The sequence below is a fragment of the Oenanthe melanoleuca genome, chromosome 4, assembly GCF_029582105.1.
Source record: "Oenanthe melanoleuca isolate GR-GAL-2019-014 chromosome 4, OMel1.0, whole genome shotgun sequence".
Taxonomy (NCBI): Eukaryota; Metazoa; Chordata; class Aves; order Passeriformes; family Muscicapidae; genus Oenanthe; species Oenanthe melanoleuca.
In genome coordinates this window covers 44926629-44950275 of record NC_079337.1, presented here as the reverse complement: position 1 = coordinate 44950275, position 23647 = coordinate 44926629, and the positions used below count along the sequence as shown (strand labels likewise).

The 23647-nt window shown below is 35.1% G+C and overlaps 1 protein-coding gene across 9 annotated transcripts in view; it reads right to left on the bottom strand.

Moving 5' to 3' along the window:
* Positions 1 to 23647, bottom strand: part of FRYL (FRY like transcription coactivator) — a 165290-nt gene that overhangs the window by 7940 nt on the left and 133703 nt on the right. For all 9 annotated transcript variants that reach the window (XM_056490339.1, XM_056490336.1, XM_056490337.1 and 6 more), the window contains 10 exons: positions 21822 to 22019; positions 20475 to 20636; positions 20115 to 20189; positions 18833 to 19009; positions 15960 to 16163; positions 14983 to 15153; positions 10879 to 11132; positions 8696 to 8903; positions 6625 to 6774; positions 4282 to 4380 (listed from right to left, as the gene is read on the bottom strand). In XM_056490339.1, coding sequence (XP_056346314.1) covers positions 4282 to 4380; positions 6625 to 6774; positions 8696 to 8903; positions 10879 to 11132; positions 14983 to 15153; positions 15960 to 16163; positions 18833 to 19009; positions 20115 to 20189; positions 20475 to 20636; positions 21822 to 22019 — 1698 coding nt within the window. The remainder of the gene's footprint in view (positions 1 to 4281; positions 4381 to 6624; positions 6775 to 8695; positions 8904 to 10878; positions 11133 to 14982; positions 15154 to 15959; positions 16164 to 18832; positions 19010 to 20114; positions 20190 to 20474; positions 20637 to 21821; positions 22020 to 23647) is intronic.

The window sequence follows — 23647 nt, the reverse complement described above, 5'->3', positions numbered from 1 at the left end:
AAGACACTTTGTCTTGTACGTTTCTCAGATAATGTAAGAAATTGTGGTATGAAATAAATTGTTTACCAGTGTTGTTTGCAGTGATGATATGCACTCTGATATATCACTTTGTAGCTTTTATTTCCTGTAGCCTTCCTTATCCAAGATGGAGATAGTACACTTCAGCATAAATACTAACCCATGACTGAATTGATACTGTCACAGGCAAATATATGAGAGTTGAAGCAGAAACATCCCTCTCTTTATCTTCTGCACAAGGTTTATACCAATGTGATTTGTCAGCCTTTAAAAATATAGCACTAATTCACATTAGAGAATAAGCCTGTTACATTTCTTGGGACTACTTTAGAAACAGAAGGAAATACAGTTCTCTTGTGTAAGTATATTTAAGTTCAGGTTTACAGGATGGAATGAAAAAAACCAAATTCTCCAGTGGGAGTTTAGTATCAGCTCCAGTTCATACAAACCAAGGAGATTAATTATTGTTGCGTTACACAATGCAAACCTGCAGGTTCCACTCAGGGCTGCATTTAACTCCAGTTCCTTTAGCAGACAAGTTTATTAATTTCAGCAGGCAGTTTATTTTTCTACCTTTTACCAACCAAGCAAATTTCTCAAAAAATAACCTCCATGTGTACTGGCATTCACATGAATATCTGTGTTACTATAAAGCATTTATATAATTAAATAAGTTCTTTTTGAGCAATACAACCTTATCACCCCATTGATACAGGGCCCAGCAAATTCTTCTGTACAGTGCAAACAACTGCAAGCAAGGGTACTACTGAAACAGGAATGCATCATGTTGAGCTAAAATCCATAATATCATCTGAAATTAAGAATAGGCTCTATACATCCAAGGAAGAATAATTTAGCATACTGCACGTGCTAAATTCTGGTATCTTGAATCTCAGAGGGAATCTTGTAACCTTTTTCTAACCTTTGTCTGATGCAAGAAAAATGTGATTTCCCATCTGCTCAATTTAATAAAGGTTACTTAGTGAATTAACTAGGCCTGTGTGCTCATCAAGAGGAGAAATGGAATTCTCTGAACATTGCAGTGTCAGTTTCAATTAGTGACATGGATACCAACATCCACAGCAAATCTCATTTTTCTTTTTATCAGACAGCCTCCATCAGGGACGACAGAATAGGTTTGTACTGCAACAAACAGCATCAGCAATTGGGAAGCTAGTATTTCTTTTCACAAATTCTTTTAAGATCTTTTTAAAAATCTTAGAACCAGTCTGAATAAAGGGTGTGCCTAGAATGCTGTGTGTATAAGCTTGTATTTTCTATTGCATGTATCTGATTCAGTATCTTTGTCCCTAATACACACATGAAATCTAAGCAGTCCCCTTGCAAGAAAATAGAACAATAGCTCCAAAAAGGCAACAAAATTAATTTGTTAAGAATTTTTACAGAATGTATATTCAGCATGGTAGAAAGATCTACTTTTTCTTCTTTGGGAATAGCGTGACAGAATCACCTTCTTTATGTGTTTGCTTTGTACCTATTCATGTTTCCTCCATGTATTTCCTACAAAGTGTTGATGAAAGCATAACACAGGGAAGTATGGGGTTGGTCTTGGTCATAGCACAGGTTGGTTTGCCAGATTACACCCTAAACAGCCTGTACACTACAGGTACCTTTCTGTCTTATCTTGCTGCATAGGTAAAAGTTTTATTTACTTTATTATTACATAGCCAAACCACTTAATTTGATAATTTTTCCTGTGTGTTTCTTTGAAAAAAGCAAGGGTAAGCATTAAGTTGATTAAGCATTTTGCCTCAATACTTTCAGATTTAATAGGATACATAGCACAGCTGTGTGTAACAACAAGAAATTCAGATTTTACCTGAGGAAGTCTTGTTCAATCATTCCCTATACTTTGTTTAAGAGGACAGAGTAAGAAAACAACAAAACATGGATCTAAGACATAGCTAAGAAGATTCTTAGTTTACATTTAATATAAGACAAACCTTAGAAAGAGAGGGCCAACAACTAAAGAAACACTTCTAAAATGTTTTAGGAAAGTAAATTATTTGAGATAGTCACTTCTTCTAAATTAACGTGCTAAATAACCACCTAAATGATGCACTGTATTGTCTAAACAACATGCTATCGAGAGTCAGAGATGACTGGTCAAAGCTAAAAGTTTCTTCCTTCTCAGTACTGCTTCTTTTTATTCATAAATGATTAAACAAAAATAAAACCCTGACAAAATGCTCTCAGTTGTTTCAGAACAATCCTTTTAACCCTATGAACCTTGTTCCTGCTCCAGTCACTCACAAATCTGTGGCAGAAGACAGGCTGACTACAGAAACATGTTACTGGACTCCCTTTTTGACAGAAAAAAATTACTCCTTCACTGTGATATAATGACAGAGGCCACCAAACTGATACTTGTATTTGTTTACCTAGTAAAAATAAATACAAAGAAGTTCTTAATATCCAGCATGGATTTATGTCAGTATGAAATGTGGCGGTGCAAAATTAGATAATAATACCTTTAGTGAATTCGTGGCAATCTGAAAGGGATGTAATTGTAATTTGTTATACTTTGACAATTCAACAAAACAATACCACTCGTTATTGCTGTGATAAACTATGTTAAATAGGGAGTTGATGTAAAATTCCTCCATGTTTGGATAGTCATCATTCTAATTACACACACACACACGAATCCCTTTTTACCCTGTCACAAATCTTCCTGTCTGACCATAGGGAAAATCAGTTATACCCTCTGAGCCTCAGGGCTGCTCTCTAAAAGGAGGAATGAAATACATTATGCTCTCATAGGAGTGCTGATAGCACTATGCATTGGAGATTGCCAGACATTAAATATTACATCGAGTAAAATAATCTTAGTCATAAGATAAGCACTTTGTTTCTGATTAAGCCTACATGGCAAAATGTAGCTCATTATATTAGATCAAATAAATTGTTATTACCACAGAGCAGGGCAAACATGCTGGCCTCGGTCCTGCCAAGAGTTTATGTACATTCACAGAGCTGTGTGGGATACTTCAACATTGGTTTCAAGGAAAACACATTTCTTTTGAGATCTTCCCACAAAAAAGTGCATGTCTGGTCTATTCAACAGATGAGCTGTCAGCAATCTTTGCAAGGCAAAGGCCGTAACTTCCTAATAAACTCAGCATGATCAAGAAACATGGAGCCACTTGTGCTGCAAAATATAGCTCTGCCAAGGCATCATGGCTTGAATTCTGGTTCTGTTTTGTGTCACTATACTGCCATTGTCATGGCCTCACAGGCTGCTGAGATGAATAAACTACAGCATGCTCAATTTTCCTAGGAATAATCCTCTCTATAACAAAATCTCCATGTATTCTCTCTCTCTCTCTCCCTCTATTTGCAAAACTGATTGTAGATCCATGTTTTCTTTTGGCTCTTGAAATACAAATCTTACCTGTATCTTACTTTCTGAACTTCAAGCACAGGTTCACAAAACCAAATATACAGACCCTAGTTACAGAAATTTTCAACTTCTGAACTGCATTTCTTTGGAAAAAGAATGTAACTTTTCCACTAGCATTTACCTTGAAAACTAAACTGCATTATTCTAAACAACACATAAACATCTCCTCAATGAGATCCTGCTGTAAGATGAGCCCTAAATTTACATGTTTCTGTGTGTGACACAGCTGTATAACCCTCATTACTGTCAGTGGAGATTCAGTCACCAAAAAGAAGTCTAAAGAATTATTCAGCTAAACAAGTCAGTATCTGTACTAGGATAAATGTATTGCTTTCTTGATTCCTGTTAATATATTGACCTGATCCTTGAATACTGTGGGTGTTAATCCACCTGGAATTCCATAAAGATAGTTACTTGTAAATGTCTTAATCTGGAGGTGAATACCAAGTCTAATAAAATAAGCAGAACCTAAATTAAAAAAAAAAACAAAACCATTATTTATTGATATTCATGTTAGAAATACTTAAATATTTTTTAAAAGAGGACTTTTAAATTAGGAATGTGCTTTTCCCACTGTTAGTGGATTTATGCAGTGCTATATATTAAAAATCAATTCCAGAAACATGCAACAAAAATGAATTACACATAAGAAAAATCCCTCAGGTTCAGATTATACATAGATACTACTACATAGAATAGTAGTATGTAAAGGAAACAGGATTTTATTTCGTATTTTCCCACAGTTTACCTTTAGACGCCTGTGATGAAAAATAAGGATCTGCAACATTTTCTTGATGAGTAGGTTCTAATATTTTTGTTTTGAGATGTAAGAGACTCACCTGTTCTGCTGCCTCTCTTTTGACATTATAGGTATCCAAGTGTTCTTGGAGCTCTAGAACACTGAACTTCAATGTTTCTAGCAGGCCACAGGACAGTAGCTGGAAAACAAAAGAAATCAACTCTGTAGTCATGTAACATCTGACTATGATCCATACAGTCTGCTATCTCAATTACATAATACAGAATTGCACTGTCATATTTGGAAAAACAAACAAATTAGAATTAGATGGGCACATGCCATTTGTGACATTTTTGAGTAAGTGAATTAACACATGTAGCTCTACCACTTACTTAATTCAATGAACAACAGTTTTGATTCCAAAATAAGACAAGTAGTACCTAGTTAACATGTGAAACAGATTTAAAAGCAATTTTTACATCTTTCATAATGAAGAATGATATTTGATACACACACCCCACTAATGTAAAGAGAACAGCCTGTAGAAGTAAGGAAAGGTACTGCTGCTAGATTGTTCCTGTAGCAACCTAAGGAATATCCACCGAGGGTTACCTGCCTTCCTCAATATACAAATTATACTAAGAGAAAAAGCTTCTCAGTCTGTAAGAAACAGGACTCAGTCAAAGCAGGGTCCACTGGATATTTGAAGAATTTCCTACTATTAATGACTGCCCCTTTTAACATGGTTTCAGAATCTCTTTTTCCCTCAGGGACGGCCACCTCAGCTTTCTTCCACACAATTTCTCCCAGAAGTTTTATTTTCACTTAGGCTTTTAAATAGTTCTTCCCCTGAAACTTCATGTAATAAGTCTTTAAACATGATGTTTCCTCCCTCACACTGGTCAGTCCTCGCACACATTAAGAGATCTGTACTTTTTCAGTGAGAATTAATCTCGCGAGCAGGTTCATTTCACTTAAATTATTTGGAGAGGAAAGATTTATTTATATAGTATTTGTCAATATAACAACACTAATGTGTGTATGTGCATGTACACACACAAGTATTTGTGTGCTATATTTATTATTCCTTTTTATATTTGTGTTTATATATATTTGCTGCTTTATTTTAAAATACATGCTGTTTTAGTTAGGCACTAGTGTAACTCTTCTAGTGGCTTCTTATCCCAAATAAATGTATTTTTTGGTAAATCTCTACTGCTTTTAAAGTGGCATAAGTAAAACAAAAAAACATCACAGGTTTGAAATGCACTATCTGTATCATCCTTTTTTAGTCCTCATATTCTTAAGTGAGAGCTTAAGAAAGAGTTGCTCCTTAGTACCAAGGGAAAAAACGCAGGTCAGGAGAAGTGTCTCACACTGGGTATCAAGGCCAAAGATCCACCTGCCTCAGCCCTGCAGCTGTCAGTGTCTAATGGCAGTTGTTTAAAGAAGGGCAAACATGTGGTGATCCACCTGCCCCAGAGCGCTTTCTTAGCTTCTGTCAACATGTTGTTCTGCATATTTAAAGCATCTGCCCAAGGCTACTTCTTCCATGAATTTCTTTAGTGGCTTTTTGAAAACATGAACATGAACCATAAAAAGTAACAGCATTTCACAGTTTGATTATGTATCACATGAAGGACCTTGGTTCTGTATGTTTTGTAAGTCAATGCAGGCTTAATTTGATCACCCTTAACATCAGTTTAGACAAAAAATAAACATACTCATATCTTACATGTATATATTTAATGATCCTTGTGATCTTTCTTTTATCTTGTCCAGTGCTACTACCTTTGCTCTGAGAGCAGAGGACCAAAAACTGCACCCAAAATTCAGGATGTAGGTATACTGGGAATATATACATTAACTAAGTGATGTTTCCTGTTTTGTTGTCTCCTTTCTTGGTAATTCTAGCACAGGGGGTGTTTTTGACCGCTGCTGAATATTGAGCTGAATTCTTTGATTAGTATCTATTATAACCAGGATTTCAACTTGCATGACAACAAATAATTCAAAGTCTTCTCATTGTATATCTGTAGCAAGAATGTTCTTCTCATGCATCACTGAATGTATACATAAAACAATATAATATAAAAAGGCAAAATTGCTGCTAGATAAGTAGTCTTCCTTTTATTTACCTGTGCAGAGAACATAGAATAAATATGAACAAGCAGGGAAGGTAAAGAGCAGTAAGTAAATTAAAGTGGTTTCTACTATCAGTGGTTTCTACTGTTCACTGTTACAGCTGGAGTCTATTTTTTGAGAAAATGCATTTCTCACTGATGGTTTCCAGTGTTTATGATACATAGAGGCCACTTAAGATTTTAATTCCCTTCTGATTTCAAAGAGTTTCTTTTTTTCCACATATTAAAACATCATTTTGTATGTTACATGAAATGTTTAAGCAGACAGATATTCCAATGTGCAAGTTTGAGATTCTTACCGTTTCCGCATCCACAAAGACAGTTGGACATTCTGAACACAACATCATCACTTCCAGAGAACTTTTAAACTTTGTTCCAATGCGCTGTAGACTTTCACCAAGAAAGCTGACTGAATCATTTGTTATAGATACAAACTTTCTTTGAATCGTCTAGAAGTCAAATCAGAAAAACATTTATCTTACATTGTGTTTTTATTACTCTTCTGGCTTTTAGGTAAGAACTTCAGAGCAAATTTCCATCCTGACAAGTTTCCATCACATATTTTTTCCTTAAATGACAAACTAATACATAATTTTCTCTGAATAGTTATGTAAAATTAGCTCTGGAAAATGCAATACATCAATAAAACCAGCCAGTATCTATAAAGACGATTACTCCTTTCTAGGCCTCTAGCCTCAGTATAGGTAGACTACTATTTGCCTTTACACAGTACAGATAGTTCAATTTATTTTCAACTGTTTGTGCTGCAGAAGATCAGAGAGTTTTATGAGTCAGTATGCGACCTGCGTAGCACAAACTGTATCCAAAACTGCCTCCTGCAGGGTTTCTACTTTCTTCAAAAATCAGTCCTAAGTTTATCATGTTTGATTATACAGACTGTCAGCTTAGCCTAATATAACACTGCACTCTGCTATGTACTATTTCATTAATCCTGGAAGTTACATGTAGAATAAAACTGTATAAAGACTATACAGACAGCTGCAAAGTTATACACAGGAAAGAGCCAGAAGGCAAAATGGAAAGGTCCAGTCAAATAAGGCCTCCCAGGTATAATTTGATCACTTTAACCCTTATTTGTACCCAATAACAACTCCTCAGGAACATTATTTGCTCATGCTTGAACACTACTGTGCAGATTATCCAACTTTACATCTGTTAAGCCAAGTTTCATCCTTGTTCCTAGCTCCCTCATTAATGAACACAAGGCAATGTGAGCTCTTGTTTTACTACTTTCAGGAAATGAATGAATGTGTAAAAACCAACTGCAGTTAAGCTTTGGTATAATAGGGATAACCCAAATCCCTGATGTCTAGATGAAGTAAAAAGGCAAAAATCTACAAACTGTAACAAATTTCATGGCCACAGTGCAACATAGCTCACCATAAGATTGAAAATGGGTATAGATGTGCAAACAAATTATTCCATGGGAAACGCAGAGTATGAATTTTTCACATTTAAGTTACTACCCATACACATGGGATAAAATATGTGCTAGTGTGGGACTTTCACTGAGAAATTTATTATATGCCAAACAGCAAGTAAAATTAATAACAGAGATACAAGAAAGGGCTGGAGCCATGATATCTTGTCCTGAATATTCTCTTAGCTCATTTGGCACATTGCCTGTACATAAAATTAATTAATTATACTTATTCTACCCCACAGGAATTTGCAAAAAATCATTACTTTCAAAATGTAAAAAACTCATCCTCTACATATAGGGGAAACCAGAAAAATTAAGCCATAGGCATTTTGTGTTGGGAGAGCTGATCTATGAGGTAAATATAGTTAAAGAGAGGCATTTGAAACATCCAGCTCTAGTGGATCTCCTGGTGTTTCAATTACTTCTCTGCAGAAAGAAACCTTTTTCTCACAAGACAGATGCAAGATAAATTCATTAATATTTGTCATGCTGTGATCCAAAATAATGACTCCCAAAAAAAAAAAAAAAAAAAAAAAAAACAACAACAAACCAAAACAGGAGAAAGACATTAATTCTGTAATCATCAAGAACCTGAGGGATGTTCAGAAAATAAAAGAAGAGACATAACCCAGACTAAGAGCTTGCAAGAAACACTGAACTGATTTTTTTGAGCTTTTCTCAATTTTTGTTTGTTTTCTGAGCAAGTTCACTCCAAGGCAATGAATACAGGATATCCTATGGAAAAATAGAATATGACAGTGTAACATTACTTTAGCAATGAGTTTTTCTGGCGTGCTTTTATTTTGCTTTCTAAAGCTTCTTGCCACCATAATCTTGGGGCTTTTGCAGCTTCAAGGGGAAGAATAGTTTCAGAAGCAGGAGTAAAGCATTTCAGATGAGCAAACATACATAGAGAATTCACTGACCTGAAACAACCTTGAGAAGACATGAAATGTATAGACAGCACAAGATCCATCTGTATCTGATAGCATTTGATTGACGTGGCAGCGCCAGGCTTGCTCTTCATCATCATAGGACACTGGCTGGAAAGCTGCCAATATGGCAGAAAGAAATGGGGAAGGAGGAGGGGAAGTCTGCACTTCTGGGAAACCATCCTGTTCTTCTTCATCTTGGCTACAAGCAATAAATAACAGAAATTACCTCCTCAGCAAACTCTTTAGGAAAAAAACACCTTCATTTTGGCACAAAGGAAAAAACCAAGAATTCTGGATACAAAACAGCATTTTGTAAAATAAATAACAGATCAATTAAGGTAACTATGAGTCAAGAAAAGAGTAAACAATCAAAAAGTGTTGCTACTGCAATACAATAAAAGTTGCTTATACTCTCCAAAATTTACTACTGCATGTCAGTTCTACACAGAACTACAAAGAGCTATCTGGAGGTTATATATAGGTATATACAGCACTATATATATGTACACCACTTAGAAACAGGCTTTTTTTTCTTCCCTCCAATGACTGAAGTAATATACCGTTCTTCAAATTTTTATTGATCTGAACAGATGGTCCACCAATATCTGTAACAAGTTTTAGCCTTCCTTAAGGAAAGCACAAGAGCTCATTTAGCAATGTAATAGTGCTTCATAACTGTCTTAAGTAACATAAGCAAATGGAGATAGATCGAAACACTTTCATTTTTATGGGCAATCAATTTAATGGGCCTTTGTTCACAGAGGAGTCTGCTGCCATAGTTGCCATTAGGCATCAAAGGATTCCAAGTACACAGATAATTTATTAAAATAATCTTTTAAGTCACATACAGTTTTTCTCCATGACAACTGCCTCATTCACAGCAGCACTAAGTACATCTTAAACAAGACTTAAAACATGTCCTAAACAAGAAGTATGGGTGCCGGTTTTAGACATCTTCATTTTAGTAGCACAAATCTCAAAAGCTAAGACAAATTCCTTTTGATTATCATCTCTAAGCAAAGCATCAAAAAAGATTTTCAAATATTTCCTAACTAGCATACCAACCCTATCACCTCTGTCACTCTTTAGACTAGAGCTATGAGATTTTTTTCATTTGCTTGCTTACTGTAAATAAAATAAAACATGAGGGATTGTTCAGTTTCAAATTTGGAACTAAACTGCTCTTAACTGGTACCAGCCTTGAATTCTCACAAGGCCTAGTGCAGTAGGTCATGTATGGAATCACAAGAGTCAAGTTTCTCTGTCTCTCTCCTAGTAAAACCTTCTCAACCAGCTTCTTTTATATCTCCTGTTCTGCTCTTTTCTGAAAAAGCCTCCTTAAGAGATCTCTCTGAAAGAAGAGATGTCAAGTCTATGTTCTTATATATACCAAGTCTCTCTATTATTCAATTTAAACTTCTGAACAAATTTTAAATATGAACAAGCCTATGAACAATTTGGATTTTTTTTGTTTTGGTTTGTGGGTTTTATTTGTTTGTTTGGCATTTCTTGTTCCTTTTCCTTCTTTCTTAGACTGTTACTTCCAGGGGACTTAAGAGTTTCACTTTAAATCCAACTCAACCAGCTAGGATGAACTTTAACTTTTCCTTTCAATAGTTATTTTTGTTCTCCATATTAAAACAAAAAAAAAAAAAGTTGTTTTAGTTTAAAATATCTTAGAAATATACAGGAGAATTATGAACCTTGATAATGAAAATAACCCTTGAGCAAATCCAAAGACAAACTGACCTGACTTCTACAGGAGCTTTGATTAAAAAAAAACCCAACTTTTCCCCGTTTTTTTCATGTCTTTTGGTGCTGCTATGTCAGAGCAGTTGAAGAGCTTTACTCTGTTATACTGTTTGCAGCTGATTTTTCACATTTCTGTCCTACTGATGGTGAAGAAAAGTGCTAATTTCTTTTATTCAAGAATTCTCATATTTTCCTGCACAACTATTTTCCTTGTACCAGAAACAATTGCTGAAAAAAGTACTGGGTTTAGTTGCTATAATGGCAAAACCGATCAACTATTATTTCACATATGCAAACCACCGTTTTATATTGTCATATTATGGACATTAATGGAAATCTCCATACCATAGAAAAGCCAGTTTGATACTGATAACATGTAATAACATGTAATTTCTGTTCCTTATAACAAGTATTAATCTTACCTAGACAAACCAGAGAAGTCAGCTTCTTCTTCTTCACATCTCTCATCCAGCTCTTTCAAAGCAAGAGTGACATCCTCTTCACAGACAGATTCAGAATAGCTTTCAGGAGCTGCTGCCTCTACCAGCTCTGGGGTCTCTTCCAGCTCCAGAGATTCGTGGCAGGCCAGACAGTCTTGCTGCTCATGCAGTAGGTACGACCCAGTGTCTTCACTAGCAGTGCTAACCTGCTCATCCCTTACTGCTGAACTGCCTTCCTGTGAATCACACATCCATTTATTAGTATTACTGTCAGGGCCTATGTATTCTTATCAGTTTTTACTATGGTAAAGTAACAGTTATAAAAGATTATTTACAAATATTTACTTTCAGGTCTTTGGCTCATTCACAGAGTTTTACTTGGGCAAAGACAGACATCCTATTTGCAATGCTTATAAACATCTGGTAAACATTAATATCCTAGAATGTGACTTATTTAGAGCAAATACAATTTCTCAAATACATTTAATTAAATCTGTTAGAGAATACTGATAGAAAAATATGCAAACAGCCTCAATCTTAGTGAAATCAAACAAATCCAAGACTTCACATTTTACTTTTCTAGGTAAGGATTAAAATAACTGCATTGCGCTTGCTTTTGGAGTCCAGAGCAAGTACCAGAATATTTCTTGTTCTTTCTACTCTCCATTTTAACAAATTTCTGAAGCATAAGTACTTAGCAACAGTGTAATAGATAAGCAGTGGGAAAGAGACATTGCACTGTTTTTATTATTTTGCCATTACCGCTAATATGGGCATCTTTAATTGTTTTACCCTGAATCTCTAAATGTAAGCTTTCATTAACAGGCAATTACAGAGAGAGGATAATTAAACTCAGGCAGGTAATATTAGAATGACCCTTTCTCCCTTCCTCCATTAGCATTATTATATTCATTAACATCACTATATTGAACAGATGAATTAAGATTCAGTTAATTTATGATAAATTAATTTGAAACCTTTATATTGGATTCCTCTGTGGAACATAAATAACACTTGCTATTTCCTAAAGGCACAAATTATCACATATTTTCATTCTTAGTATGCCAGTCTTCCTCCACTGGCATATCCAATACTTCCAAAGGAACCTTTGGACAGCCTCTAAGTATACACATAATTTCATGGTTTTCATCAGTTGAAAGAGATCAAATAACTGTACACATATTAGAAAAGACAATTCAGCTTTAAGCAGAGCCATGTAATTTTCTTTCACAGTGATCCTTACCAAATCTCACTTTGACTATGGTACTCCTCAATGTGACATCGCTGCCATTTGACACAGTTAGTGAAATCACTTCTTATGCCTCTTTTGTTAAAGTAAGATCTCGAATTTCTTTTCACAAGAGTCATTTTGTCCTACTGAGCAGCTGAGGTACATGGGAATGCAGGACACTTTCACAAAACCTCAACAAAATAATTTGGATTGAACCAATGGTCTATTTCTGTTATAGATGTTAATATAGGATACAGAGTTGCACAGATCATGACTGGTAAATGTACATACCAAAGATACATTTTTTGAAAATATGCTTATTATTAGTTAATAAATTTACCGCCAAGTTTAAGCCTTCATAGTGCCATGACTCCTGATTTTTTTTTTCAGCGTGTCATTGGACATTACCACCAGTATGAATATTCCTTAAGTATTTTAAAAAGGTGATTTATATATGCCACAGAAACATAAGAGAATTATTTCTAGTAAACCTTTCCCTCACTAATCTACAGTGCAAGTGAGTAAAATAGAGAATAATTTTAGTCAGAAACTTTCATATACATAAGCTTGTAAAACTTATTTTTGAACAAAATTATTCTTCTCAGATAGACAGTAAAATCTGAAGTGGAATGTGAAATATCTTTTTTACATTTTCTGGGAATCAGCCAAATACATTTAAGTAAACTATTAATTTAAATACAGCATCCCTATGAGACACACAAGGAACTCAATTCATCCAACCAGCACAGTACTGTTTGTGAAAAATGGCTTCAATTTTTCCCATATTGTCTTACATAAACTTTGATATATACTTAATTATATTAAAAGCATTTTGATAACTGACAGCATATAATGAAATGCTTGTGCTGAAAGAGTTTTATATATAAAGTACAGGAGCACAGGAAAAAAACAACTGCTCTATGATACAAGTTGTACAGTATAAGTATTCAGAACAAAATCAGTTTTACTGGCTTCATAAATATTTCAAGAGGAGTCAATAGTGTGCCCATTTTCAAGCTCATTCTAGTAAAAGGCATAAAGCCAGCTCTCTTTTTGAGCAACAAAATCCAACCAGACAGCTAAGTCTTGTAGACTAATAACTTTGAGTGTTAGAATTGTGCTTGAAGAAACCTATGTATTTGTCCAAGTCTCACATTCTAACAAGCACTAAATAAACCTGGAACACATCATATCTAGTGAACGAATTTGCATGCACTTGCAGTATTTTTTTTTATATGCAGCAATATGTTCCAAATGATGCCTAGTCATGGAATTATTTTACAGCCCAGTTTACAGGTTTTCAAGATTTTAAAATTACAATAGTGCTCTTTTGTGTGAATGTTTTCACCTGTATTATACCCGTATAGTTATTTTATGAAGGTAGCTGCAAAAGAACTATGAAAATGTAAAAATTAGTTACAGCTGAGGATGTGCCACATGCCAGCAATGGAGAAGGCAAAAGTTTTATTGTGGTGAATTTCATTCTATAAAATTCCATCTTATAGATTTCTTGCTTCTGAAATCTTAACATAAAGCACCTATCTTGCGTGCAAAATGTTCAACCAGATTAAGTGTCCTTCCTCAAACAAAATTCTATTGGATCAAAAATGCATGCTGTAGATGAACACAAGAAGTGGCAACAATTTGTTTTGACAATCGAAGCACAGCTGTTCTGCAACAGCTGGGACAATATATCAACAGCAGTGTAATGAAACACTTTTTAAAAAAAGCACATAGATAATCATAATGGGAAAATATGAAAATTTGTAGGGGAAAGCACTTTATGAGCGTCACAATATTACACCTTTAAAAGGTGAAGATTTTAGCACAGGAAATCAGCCACTCTCCCTTTATTATACTCCTGTTCTTACAGTTTTCTTCATGAAATATTAGCTATTTCTGTGGTCTGCCTGTTAGTAAGAGCAATTTTTCTAGCAGCAAACAGATAAACTAGAGCCTTTAAAAACTTGAACTAGCCCAGTCACTACTAGTCAGTAGATTGATTAAACCAGGTTGGCTGAATACTCATTCTTAAGTGACAACAGCGCACTCACTGGTTAGTCCAATACACATGGGAATGGCTTAATTTTCTGGATGTATAGTTAAAGATGGGATTAGCTAACGTGATGCAAATAAAAATAAGATTGCCAGTAGCATAAATAATTTTAAATGAAGAGATAAATGTCCACCTAAACCAAGCCACTTGGAGAAAAATCGTAGCAGATGAGAGTTTGTTTTAAATTAGGGTGTCTTTTTAAATTTTAAATTATTCAAACATTTGAAAACACAATAAACTGAAGTACTCACAGATTTGCAGGCGGCCATTAGCTTGAAATCTGTCTCAGTCCACATGGGCCTTTCCAAAAAAGCATACCACTAGCATCTGTAGTCCTTTCTAAAGGATTATTTAATGGAACCAACTGCTAACACAGCTGGCCTGAGGTTTTATTCCCATATAGCACCAATCACAACCCAAAGAAAGCAAAAAACAAAACAAGGGGGGACAGGGGAAGGGAAATAAAAAAGTATTTGAAAGAAAATGTCGCTCAAGAAGGATTTCGACCATATCAAGTAAAAGCATTTTGAATATTAGCCTGTTTCATTCTGCACCATGAAATGATCATGATCAGCCCTTCAAGAATATTTTTAACCTGTGGTAAGTTCCCTCAGTCCATCCAAGTAGTCTCCATGCTGAAGGAACATTTTGTAAGAACATGCCAACAGGTTAGAAATATTAAAAGCAAATCAACTAATCAGTGTAACAGATGAAAATTCAGTTGAAAAGAAAGCCAAAGTTGCTGCTAAAACTAGAAGGAGCTCAAATCAGCCATGCACCAGCCCACATTTCTCCCCACCTCAGGCAGCTGGTTGCTAGAGTTATCTAGAGAAGAAGCCTCCAAACTTGGGGTCTCAGTTCTGATTTGAAGCACCTCTTCTGTTCCCACACTGCTAGTGGAATCTTGAGACTGAAGTGATAAACCAGCATGATCTGACACTGTTTCATCTATGGCAGAATCACTGATTAACTAAGACAGAAAAGAAAAAAACACAATTCTTCAAAGGAAACAAAATCTGCAGGTAAAGAATACATTAGTTTTGAAATAGACTGTTTCAGTACTGTTAGCTATTTGAATTCATTCACATATTATGAATTTCACAGCTTTACACTAGAACTATTACAAGCATCACATGCATTTCTGCAACATTTCACTTCAAAAAGAACTTTTTCCTTTAAGGAAAATTATTTTCTTTCTTGTTTTAGAAGTTCTTTTTGCTAGACTGAAACCACTGAAAAGCAGAGCTTTTTTTGGTAGCAACATTAATACTTAATTAATTACTTAATTAAGCTTTGCCTAAAGTCTGAAAAGCAACATATGCATCAAGCTGCTTCCCATCAAGACAACTTTTTCTTAATTTCATTTATGTAATGCAGAGAGAGACTTTTGAGGGGCCAGCATTCTTGATTTTCCCAAGTTATATGTACACAGGCTTCAAAATCCAGAATTAAAATAGCAATTTCTGTGTTTAAACACAACTTAGACCCCCATATGACCACTTAATACTCTTGATCTTATTTTGCACTTGGGGTGTCTTTTTGATCTAGAAATCCATAAAGATACACACTTTATATATAACTGATGCAATTTTGTGCTTATATTTAAAAAAAATGCAGTAAGTAAAGAAACTAAAAAAGAAATAGAGTAATAAAATTATAAATTCAAAATTATAAATGATAAATGATAAATTATAAATTGAAAATTATAAATTATGTACCAATGTGGTAAAGTAACTTTTTTCCTTCTCGGATTTCTTCCACAGAAAAATAACCTACCATCTGCGAACGAGACAGTATCTGACTTGCAGTCAGTGCTGCTTCTTCTTCTGAAGACTCATCAGTATCCTCCTGGTTGGTCAAATTCAAGCTGGGTGTGCTACCAGAGTACTGACACTCCTGAAGGGATGGTGTGTCTCCTTTGTCAATACTGTCAAGAGAGCGCCTGCGAACGCCCCAGTTGAAGTTGTCCATGCTTTCACCCTGTAATAAAAAAGTTTGCACATATATGGTATGTATGAGTTTCATACATAATTAGGTTAGTACACAAATGAGACAGTGATAACACGAGTACTGTATGCGTCATGAACAGAGTTTCAATCAGCCCTTTAGTTTTATTAAAATTTTAAGTACCTTGTTAAATCCTTGTCAATAAAATCTATGGCAAAGGAAGTAGAAATCTTTTGAATATCTTCTTGGAAAGTAACTCAAAATGTAATCTAGAACTATATCAGTACTGATTTTATAATCTGACTAGAAAGTACAAACACATCACAGACAACAACAGATGAACAAGCCAGGGCACCAGGCTGCAACTTACCTGCAGCTCCTGGTTAGCAAAAAGGAAAACACATATAATTAGAAAGAACGAGGACAAACACTTAAAGATACTCTAGAACCAGGGAAAAATGTTTTATTACATAGGATTTGCCAACAGTAAAAGACTGATTCAAGCTCTGGAAAAAAGCTTTAGTCAAAAAGCTAGTATTTAAAATAATGTCTCTTTCTAATGAAATTAAAAAAAAACAAAAAAAAACCAAACTGACGACAAAACAATAAAATCAGCATGCTCATGATACATTTTCTCTAGTGTAACATGTAAAGCAACTGTTCCAACAAACATTGATGAAGTTCTTTAACTAACACACATGAATCTATACTGACCACATCCAACTGACAAAACACTATCAACAATAATTATATACAGGGTGTAGAAAAGATGACGTTGTCACTAACTGTTTTACCAGATACTTTGTGTGAGTTTTATGAAGTGCACCTCAAACACCAATAGCTAGTTCCATTATCTTTGTGCATTTTCAAGTTGAGATATTAAGGTTTCAAATATCCATCATACTACGTGACATCCATATGTTAAAAACACTATTATTTTAATTCATGAGTACAATAATGATCTTTGATTTTCTCAGGCACTTCATCAACCTTCAACAACTCAGCTAAGCAATACTGAAAACATGGTGAAGTTCATTTCACCAGTCTACAGTTACTAAAACACCACATTTAGCCCCAAACATGTTTCCAAAAATGCCTTAACAGAGTATCTCTTGTGGTGACTTAAGAAGTCATCATGACTCAATAAATATGCAAACTAAACATTTTGTAATCCCTTTCTCTCTTAGTGATTTCTTTTCCTCAAAAGAGGATGAAAAGTTATAACAAAGCAAAATAATTTCAAGTACAACAAAGTACTACTACTGTGGGCTGAAGCACTTAAGTTTAATCTGGATATTACTCAGATGTTAATGCAAAAGCCCAAGTTCATGCTGTTGACATTTAATTATTAGCAATAAAGAACATTCTACACTTTTTGGTGAAAAAATAAGCCAAAGCTCTTATATTAGGTGCATGATTTATATATAACACCCTAAATCTGCACTATCCATGGTCTTATTTTTTTTTCTCTAGTACAGCACTACATGTTGCATTCAAGCAAGTAATAAAAGAAACTGTCTTTTCTTAATTATGATCTGCTAACTAAAATTGCACAGAAAATGAAGTTAAACATTAACTTCATCTAGCGAAGTTTTCAAATTTTGCAATCCTATCTGCAAAGTCCTGTCTAGTGTTAAAATAATGTTTTGATACTACTGAGCCTCAATTCTGAACTGTTTGACTGCTTGTTTTCCATTTAGGAAATGGTATCTAAATAGTATGTGGTTACATCTATGCAACAGACCATAATGAGCCTGTACTTTTCCTAGAAGGTGCAAATACTGGCTGAAGTGAAGTCATACACAGCAAGCAGGAGGCAAGTGAGATAAAACTAAAGAATTAGGGGGGAAACCCTGTAAAGAGGTCTAGATAAATCAAGAGAAGAACAATCTGTGTTTTGATAGGTAGGTATTCTTAGTAGTTTGTGGACTCATGACCAGAAAGGATCTCCATTACTAATTCAATATTTTGCATAGACTGTAACAAAACCACCGCAAGAAACTACAAAGCATTTAACTTTTTCCTTCCCGGTCCTTTTATAGTCATACTTTTAAGCTTCAGCAAATTCTGGTCTGAAGCTTTTTATTGATCTGAAACAAGTAACAGTTGTTAACAGAGCTTTTACTATTTTTCAATACTTAATTTTGTTTTACCTCCCATCTCTCGTTTTGACAGAAGGAGAAGTAAAGGAAATATAAGAACTGCAATATACCAGATATAATGTAGAAGTTAAAGCAAGCAATTATAGAGAGTAAGTCAATTATATATAATGAGATAGTGTATACAGATTGTTACTTTAAAAGCCTTTCAGCAAATTCTCAAAATCCAGAAATGTATCAGAAACAATGATTATGCTATTTTCTTAACACACTGTTCCATAATAGAGTTTTCTCCTGCATGATACCCAGGTGTTCAGGCTGACATTGGCTTACACTGTCATATCACTTCATTTTCAGATAAAGTCACCTAAATCCCTCCAAAAAAACCTCAACTCTTCCCCCCAGAACCAGCCAGTAATTTGCAACAACTTAACCCTGCAAAGTTTTTGGCCCAGGTTTCCCTATCTAAACTCCATCATGTCATAAATTCTTCTGAAGTGGATTAGCCAGCAGGGCTGCCAATTCCTTAGAATTGCACCAACACAACCTTATTTTTAAAATGCTCTCAAATGGAAACACACAGAAGAAACCCCAAGGTCTCACCTCTGCATCTTCCAATTCAACATCTAAAAAGTCAAAGTCTTTAAAAACTCCAAATTGTTGTTCACTGGTATTGTCTTCTACAGCCACTTCCTCCTCTTGAATCACCTCTTCTGTTGCTGAAATTAGACTAGTTTGTTGATCTCCAACTTCCAAGTCTTCATTAGAAGAAAATACAACCTGCAGATATAGGTAAAAACAGAAGTAAGAACTTCCAATTTCTGTAACTCCAAAAGTCAGCTATGCTTCCTGCCACTTAATGGAATTAGTGGCAGCCAGCATGTCTACCCCTATATTGATAACACTGCTTCAAGACTAGCCGCATTTCAAACTACATCTTTACATTAGTGGTATCATTCTCTCCTTAATGTAACTAAGAGTTACAAAGGTATAAATAGAGAGAAAAATATACCACCCAAACTTCATTTTCATAACCACAATATCAGTCAAAGTTAAGAACAAAAAAAAGCCATCATAATAACCATCCACATGACACAGACCATATTGTTTTCAGGTACTAACTTCTGTGGAAGGACTGTACACCTTTAAGAGGGTTCCAATATTGGGCTACTGTGGCCTTTACAACCTTCACAAATGACAATAACTCTGTTTCTTTCCATACACTTTTTACATCTCGTTGGTTTCAGCCTTCAGGCATCTATTTTTATTTATTTTAGCTTGTTCCACTAGATTCAAGATCCTTCTCCTACAAATATTTTTCCCAGGGAAGAACTTCTATCCTACAATAAAAAATATATTCTAGATAACAAAGGTAGGCTATCCACTTTAATTTAAAAGCTGCCAATGTCATCACTACCATCAAGCATAATATGCCAGTGGGTTTCTTTATACAGAAGCCATCAACCTATTTTTACTCAACAGTTAAGATGTTCCCATAAGTAACCATGTTCCAAGGTATATGATCCACTGGTTATTTTCAATGGATTCTACGATATTTTCAATACAGCACCAACACCCTTGCAGTCCTCAGCTACTGCTACCCCTTCTCGCAAAAGCATCTCTCAAAAGTAATGGACTAGAAAGAGATTTAGTTCAATTCTCTTGAATTGAATTCAAGACAACCATGCCCACTGGAGTCCTTGAGAAATAATAGTAATCCATTACTTCTGGTCCTCTTTCTTCATCCTTCAATTGGATTTGTGAATTGCTGAACCAAAACTAGCTTGTCCAAATCCACTGTTCATAACTTCACCAACATCTAAAAATGCAATACCATTCTGCTAGTTGAGTTCAGAAACCAAAACAAACCACCATCACCACTTACCGAAGGATTCTTGGGAAGACCAGAATCTGGACCACACAGAGAAAGCACATTCATTAATTTCTCCCTAGTCCTTCTCTGAAAAACATACCAAAGAAAATCACATAGCACGGCAGCTGCTGGAGGGGCAGGCAAAAATATAAAACATTTGCATTTTCAGCTAGTCATACTGCATATTGATATCCTCTAAAAAGAATCTTAATTGTTTTTACTTTTCCCCAGTATCAGCTTTTTTTTTTTTTAATTTACTGCTTTGCTAAGACATAATGCAGACTTCAAATAACACTTCAATACATTTTTTTCTTAATACATATACAAACACTGTCTCTAATACATGTATAAAGTGTTTAAGGCACAATGTACCTGGGATGGCTGTGGTCTCTTCCAGCTGACAGGAACCAGTGCATTTGAATTGGAGCCTGAGGAAGTTGAAGAAGTGCTCCGGGTCACAGCAATGACTTTTGGCTTCCCATTCCTACCAGCTGCGCTGTGTTGATCACCATATTTATTCCCAATAATTGGTGTCTAGCAAAGATAACAAATACTTCCTTAAAATTCAAATCTGTATTAGTAAAGACTTCACATTCAACTTTAGAATTCAACATTATATGAAATGTAGGCTTTGTCTGTTTGTAAGCATTCTATAAAGCCCATGTCTAACCCACTGAGCCTTGGTACACTGGGAATACAAAGCTGAATACTTGCACCCTATGCAGCAAGCTGCCATTCTGCCCACTTGTGTGGCTTTGAATTATGCACTTTTTATGCTGGCAATCCAATTATATTTTTAAACATGCTTTAAAACCAACTGTGCTCTAAGTTTAAAAGATGCAAAGCTTCTCTATAGAATCATTCCCTGACAAGAACAAACTGTTTTCACAGACCAGCAACTTCACAAACACACACACTTCTGAAAAAACAATGATCAAATTCAACTCTTGACAGCAAATGCTAATCCAATGAACTCCGCAGGAATTCATCTTGTTTCAATTGTCTGCATTCCCTAAAACTTCAGTAGTGAATGTACTTATCAATTTAAGTAATGCTCCTAAGACATCTTTATCTCCAATCATTACCTAGTGTTAGCTTCAACCAGCTCTTACTTCTGGCCACTTCTAAAGTTTCTACCATTTTCACATCGCTACATTACACTGCAGTCACTTAGCCATGCTCCCCTTTTCAGGTGTAGAATGAGTATCATTGATGGTAAGGGTGATAATTTAAACCACAGGAGGTTTTTCTCCCTCTCACACTGAATTTCCTACATTTTGTATCCTATCCCTCCTCCAAATTTCCTCCCCCGTACAAAGTTATGCCAAACTCTGCAGTACAGGGTTTTAATCCTCTCAGCCCTTGAATGCACAGCCCTTCATCTGTTGAAAGTCTGGTACGTTCAGCTGCAAGCAGCAGCCAGCTGCATTGTCTGCTCTCTGACACAGCTGAGATACCCTTGAGAATAATATTACTGACTTCTAGTAATTAACTCTCCAGATATTCAAAAGGGGGAAAAGGCAAACAACCATCATAAAATAATTTGAAATTTATCTTCCAGTATGACTTTCATTTACAAGTACATAAAACTTCAATCTCTACCATTCTTAAAAACTGTACTTATTTAAAAACATATTAATGTAGAAGGCTAACAGAAAATAACGCCTGAGTTTGTAACAGCAAGTCATAAGCGCATTGGCATCTAAATGTAATAATTACCTCTGATATATCAAAATGAAAATCTAAGGTCTTCCCAGGTAGCTCCTTGGAGACATTATTAAAAATTTTCGTGAAAGAGATTTCAGGAGAACCTACATCACCTCCATAAGACTTTGGAATATCATTAGGCACAACAAGACTTGCTGACCGAGACACCACCAGTTTCAAAATATTAAGGGCTTCCTTCCAATATGGACTCTGAAGAAAACATACACAAATCACACAACAATCCCTTCAACCAAGACAGCAATTTTTATGTACAGTAGCATTTTCTAAGTATCCCCAACCCAAAACTTCTGATCTATTACACATGACTGAAGGGGCTAGCACAGGTGGGAAACTTCAGACCCTGAAGTGCCAGGAAAGCAGTGGCAAGGTATCAGGTCATGCCATGGTGTGTCGTCAGGTCCAGCCAAACAGGCTCAGTAGCTCCAGGTCAGTGGGCCAGCCACAAACCAGACCATGGTCCATGTTCCTCCACCCCTGCAGTTACACCATGGTATATTTTTTATCACTGTCTGAAGTGTGTGCCCTTTGTGACCCAAGAGATAGAAACTGAGAGCATTTAAGTATCACTTACAGTATTCTAACTATTCCACCTCCTGCCATGTTTATTTTACAGTTATGGGGAGAGTAAATGGAATTTGAAACAAGCCAAACTATACCTTGCTTGAAATACATGAGGAAATACAAAAGATTTTAACAAAGAAGTGAAAACATTTAGAAAGGTTTTAGTATCAAACCAATGGGGTGCTTAAAAAAAGCTACAAAAAAAAGTGTGAGAATATAAGAGGCAGAGCCTGAGTCAAGTGGACTTTCCTTAAAAAGATGATTATGGCAATGTAAATAATTCAGTGGTTTCAATTACACACACTGTGGAAAGAATCAGAAGAAAAACATAAAATAAAAGCAGCTTTGTGCAAAGATTAAGATTTACACTCCCGGAAATGCAAGGATTCTGCCTAAACTTAAATCATCCAATTTTTGAAAACAGCATGAAGTCTGCTTTTTTATTTATTTATTTATTTTTAATTAGGAAGGCATGTTTGTCAAAATATTTTTTATTGCATTAAAAAAAGTAAACACCCCTTTCAATTTTCTAAGAAGTATATGCTTTATGCTTCTTTGCAGATAACAAATCTTCAATAATCTCCTCAATTTCTGTGCATCATAAGTATAAAAAAAGGAGTCTCAAACTGGAACTATCCTGTAGCAACTTACATTTATTTACAGCCATTGTCAATGCACAGGACTGAAGAAACCCAAAGCTTAGTAGAAGCACATTTTAACAAAACATGATTATTTATGATCTTTTGTCATTTATAGTAACATATTCTATCAAAAATATGTCTGAAATATTTTTTTGCTAGTACCATCTTTTGACAGCTTACATCTAATTAAGATTACATTCCATGGTAGTGTGGACTTGCATAGAAAGCTCAGAGAGAGGTTAGAGATGAAGCAAGAAGCCGCCAGGCCACAAAAACTATAACTAATGCTAATCATTCCATTTTGCCTAATGCACTCTGACAGGAGCACAATATCTAAAGTACATATCCATCAATAACAAAACATCCAGGGAACATGACTTTTCCTGGTTAATTATGATTAAACCATTTGACTGAAATACATTTGGCAATAATGGAATTCAGAGAAAAAAGAAGAGAATGTTGTGCACTGAAATGGTTTTATGCTCTAGGCATTTTTATAAAATCTTTCAGTATGATGCTAGATTTTCTTCTGTGAAATAGATTTTAAGTAAATTTGTGGTTTGAGTACAAAGGCTTAAATTACCTTGGGCAAAACACTGTGGTTCATCTTTTGGG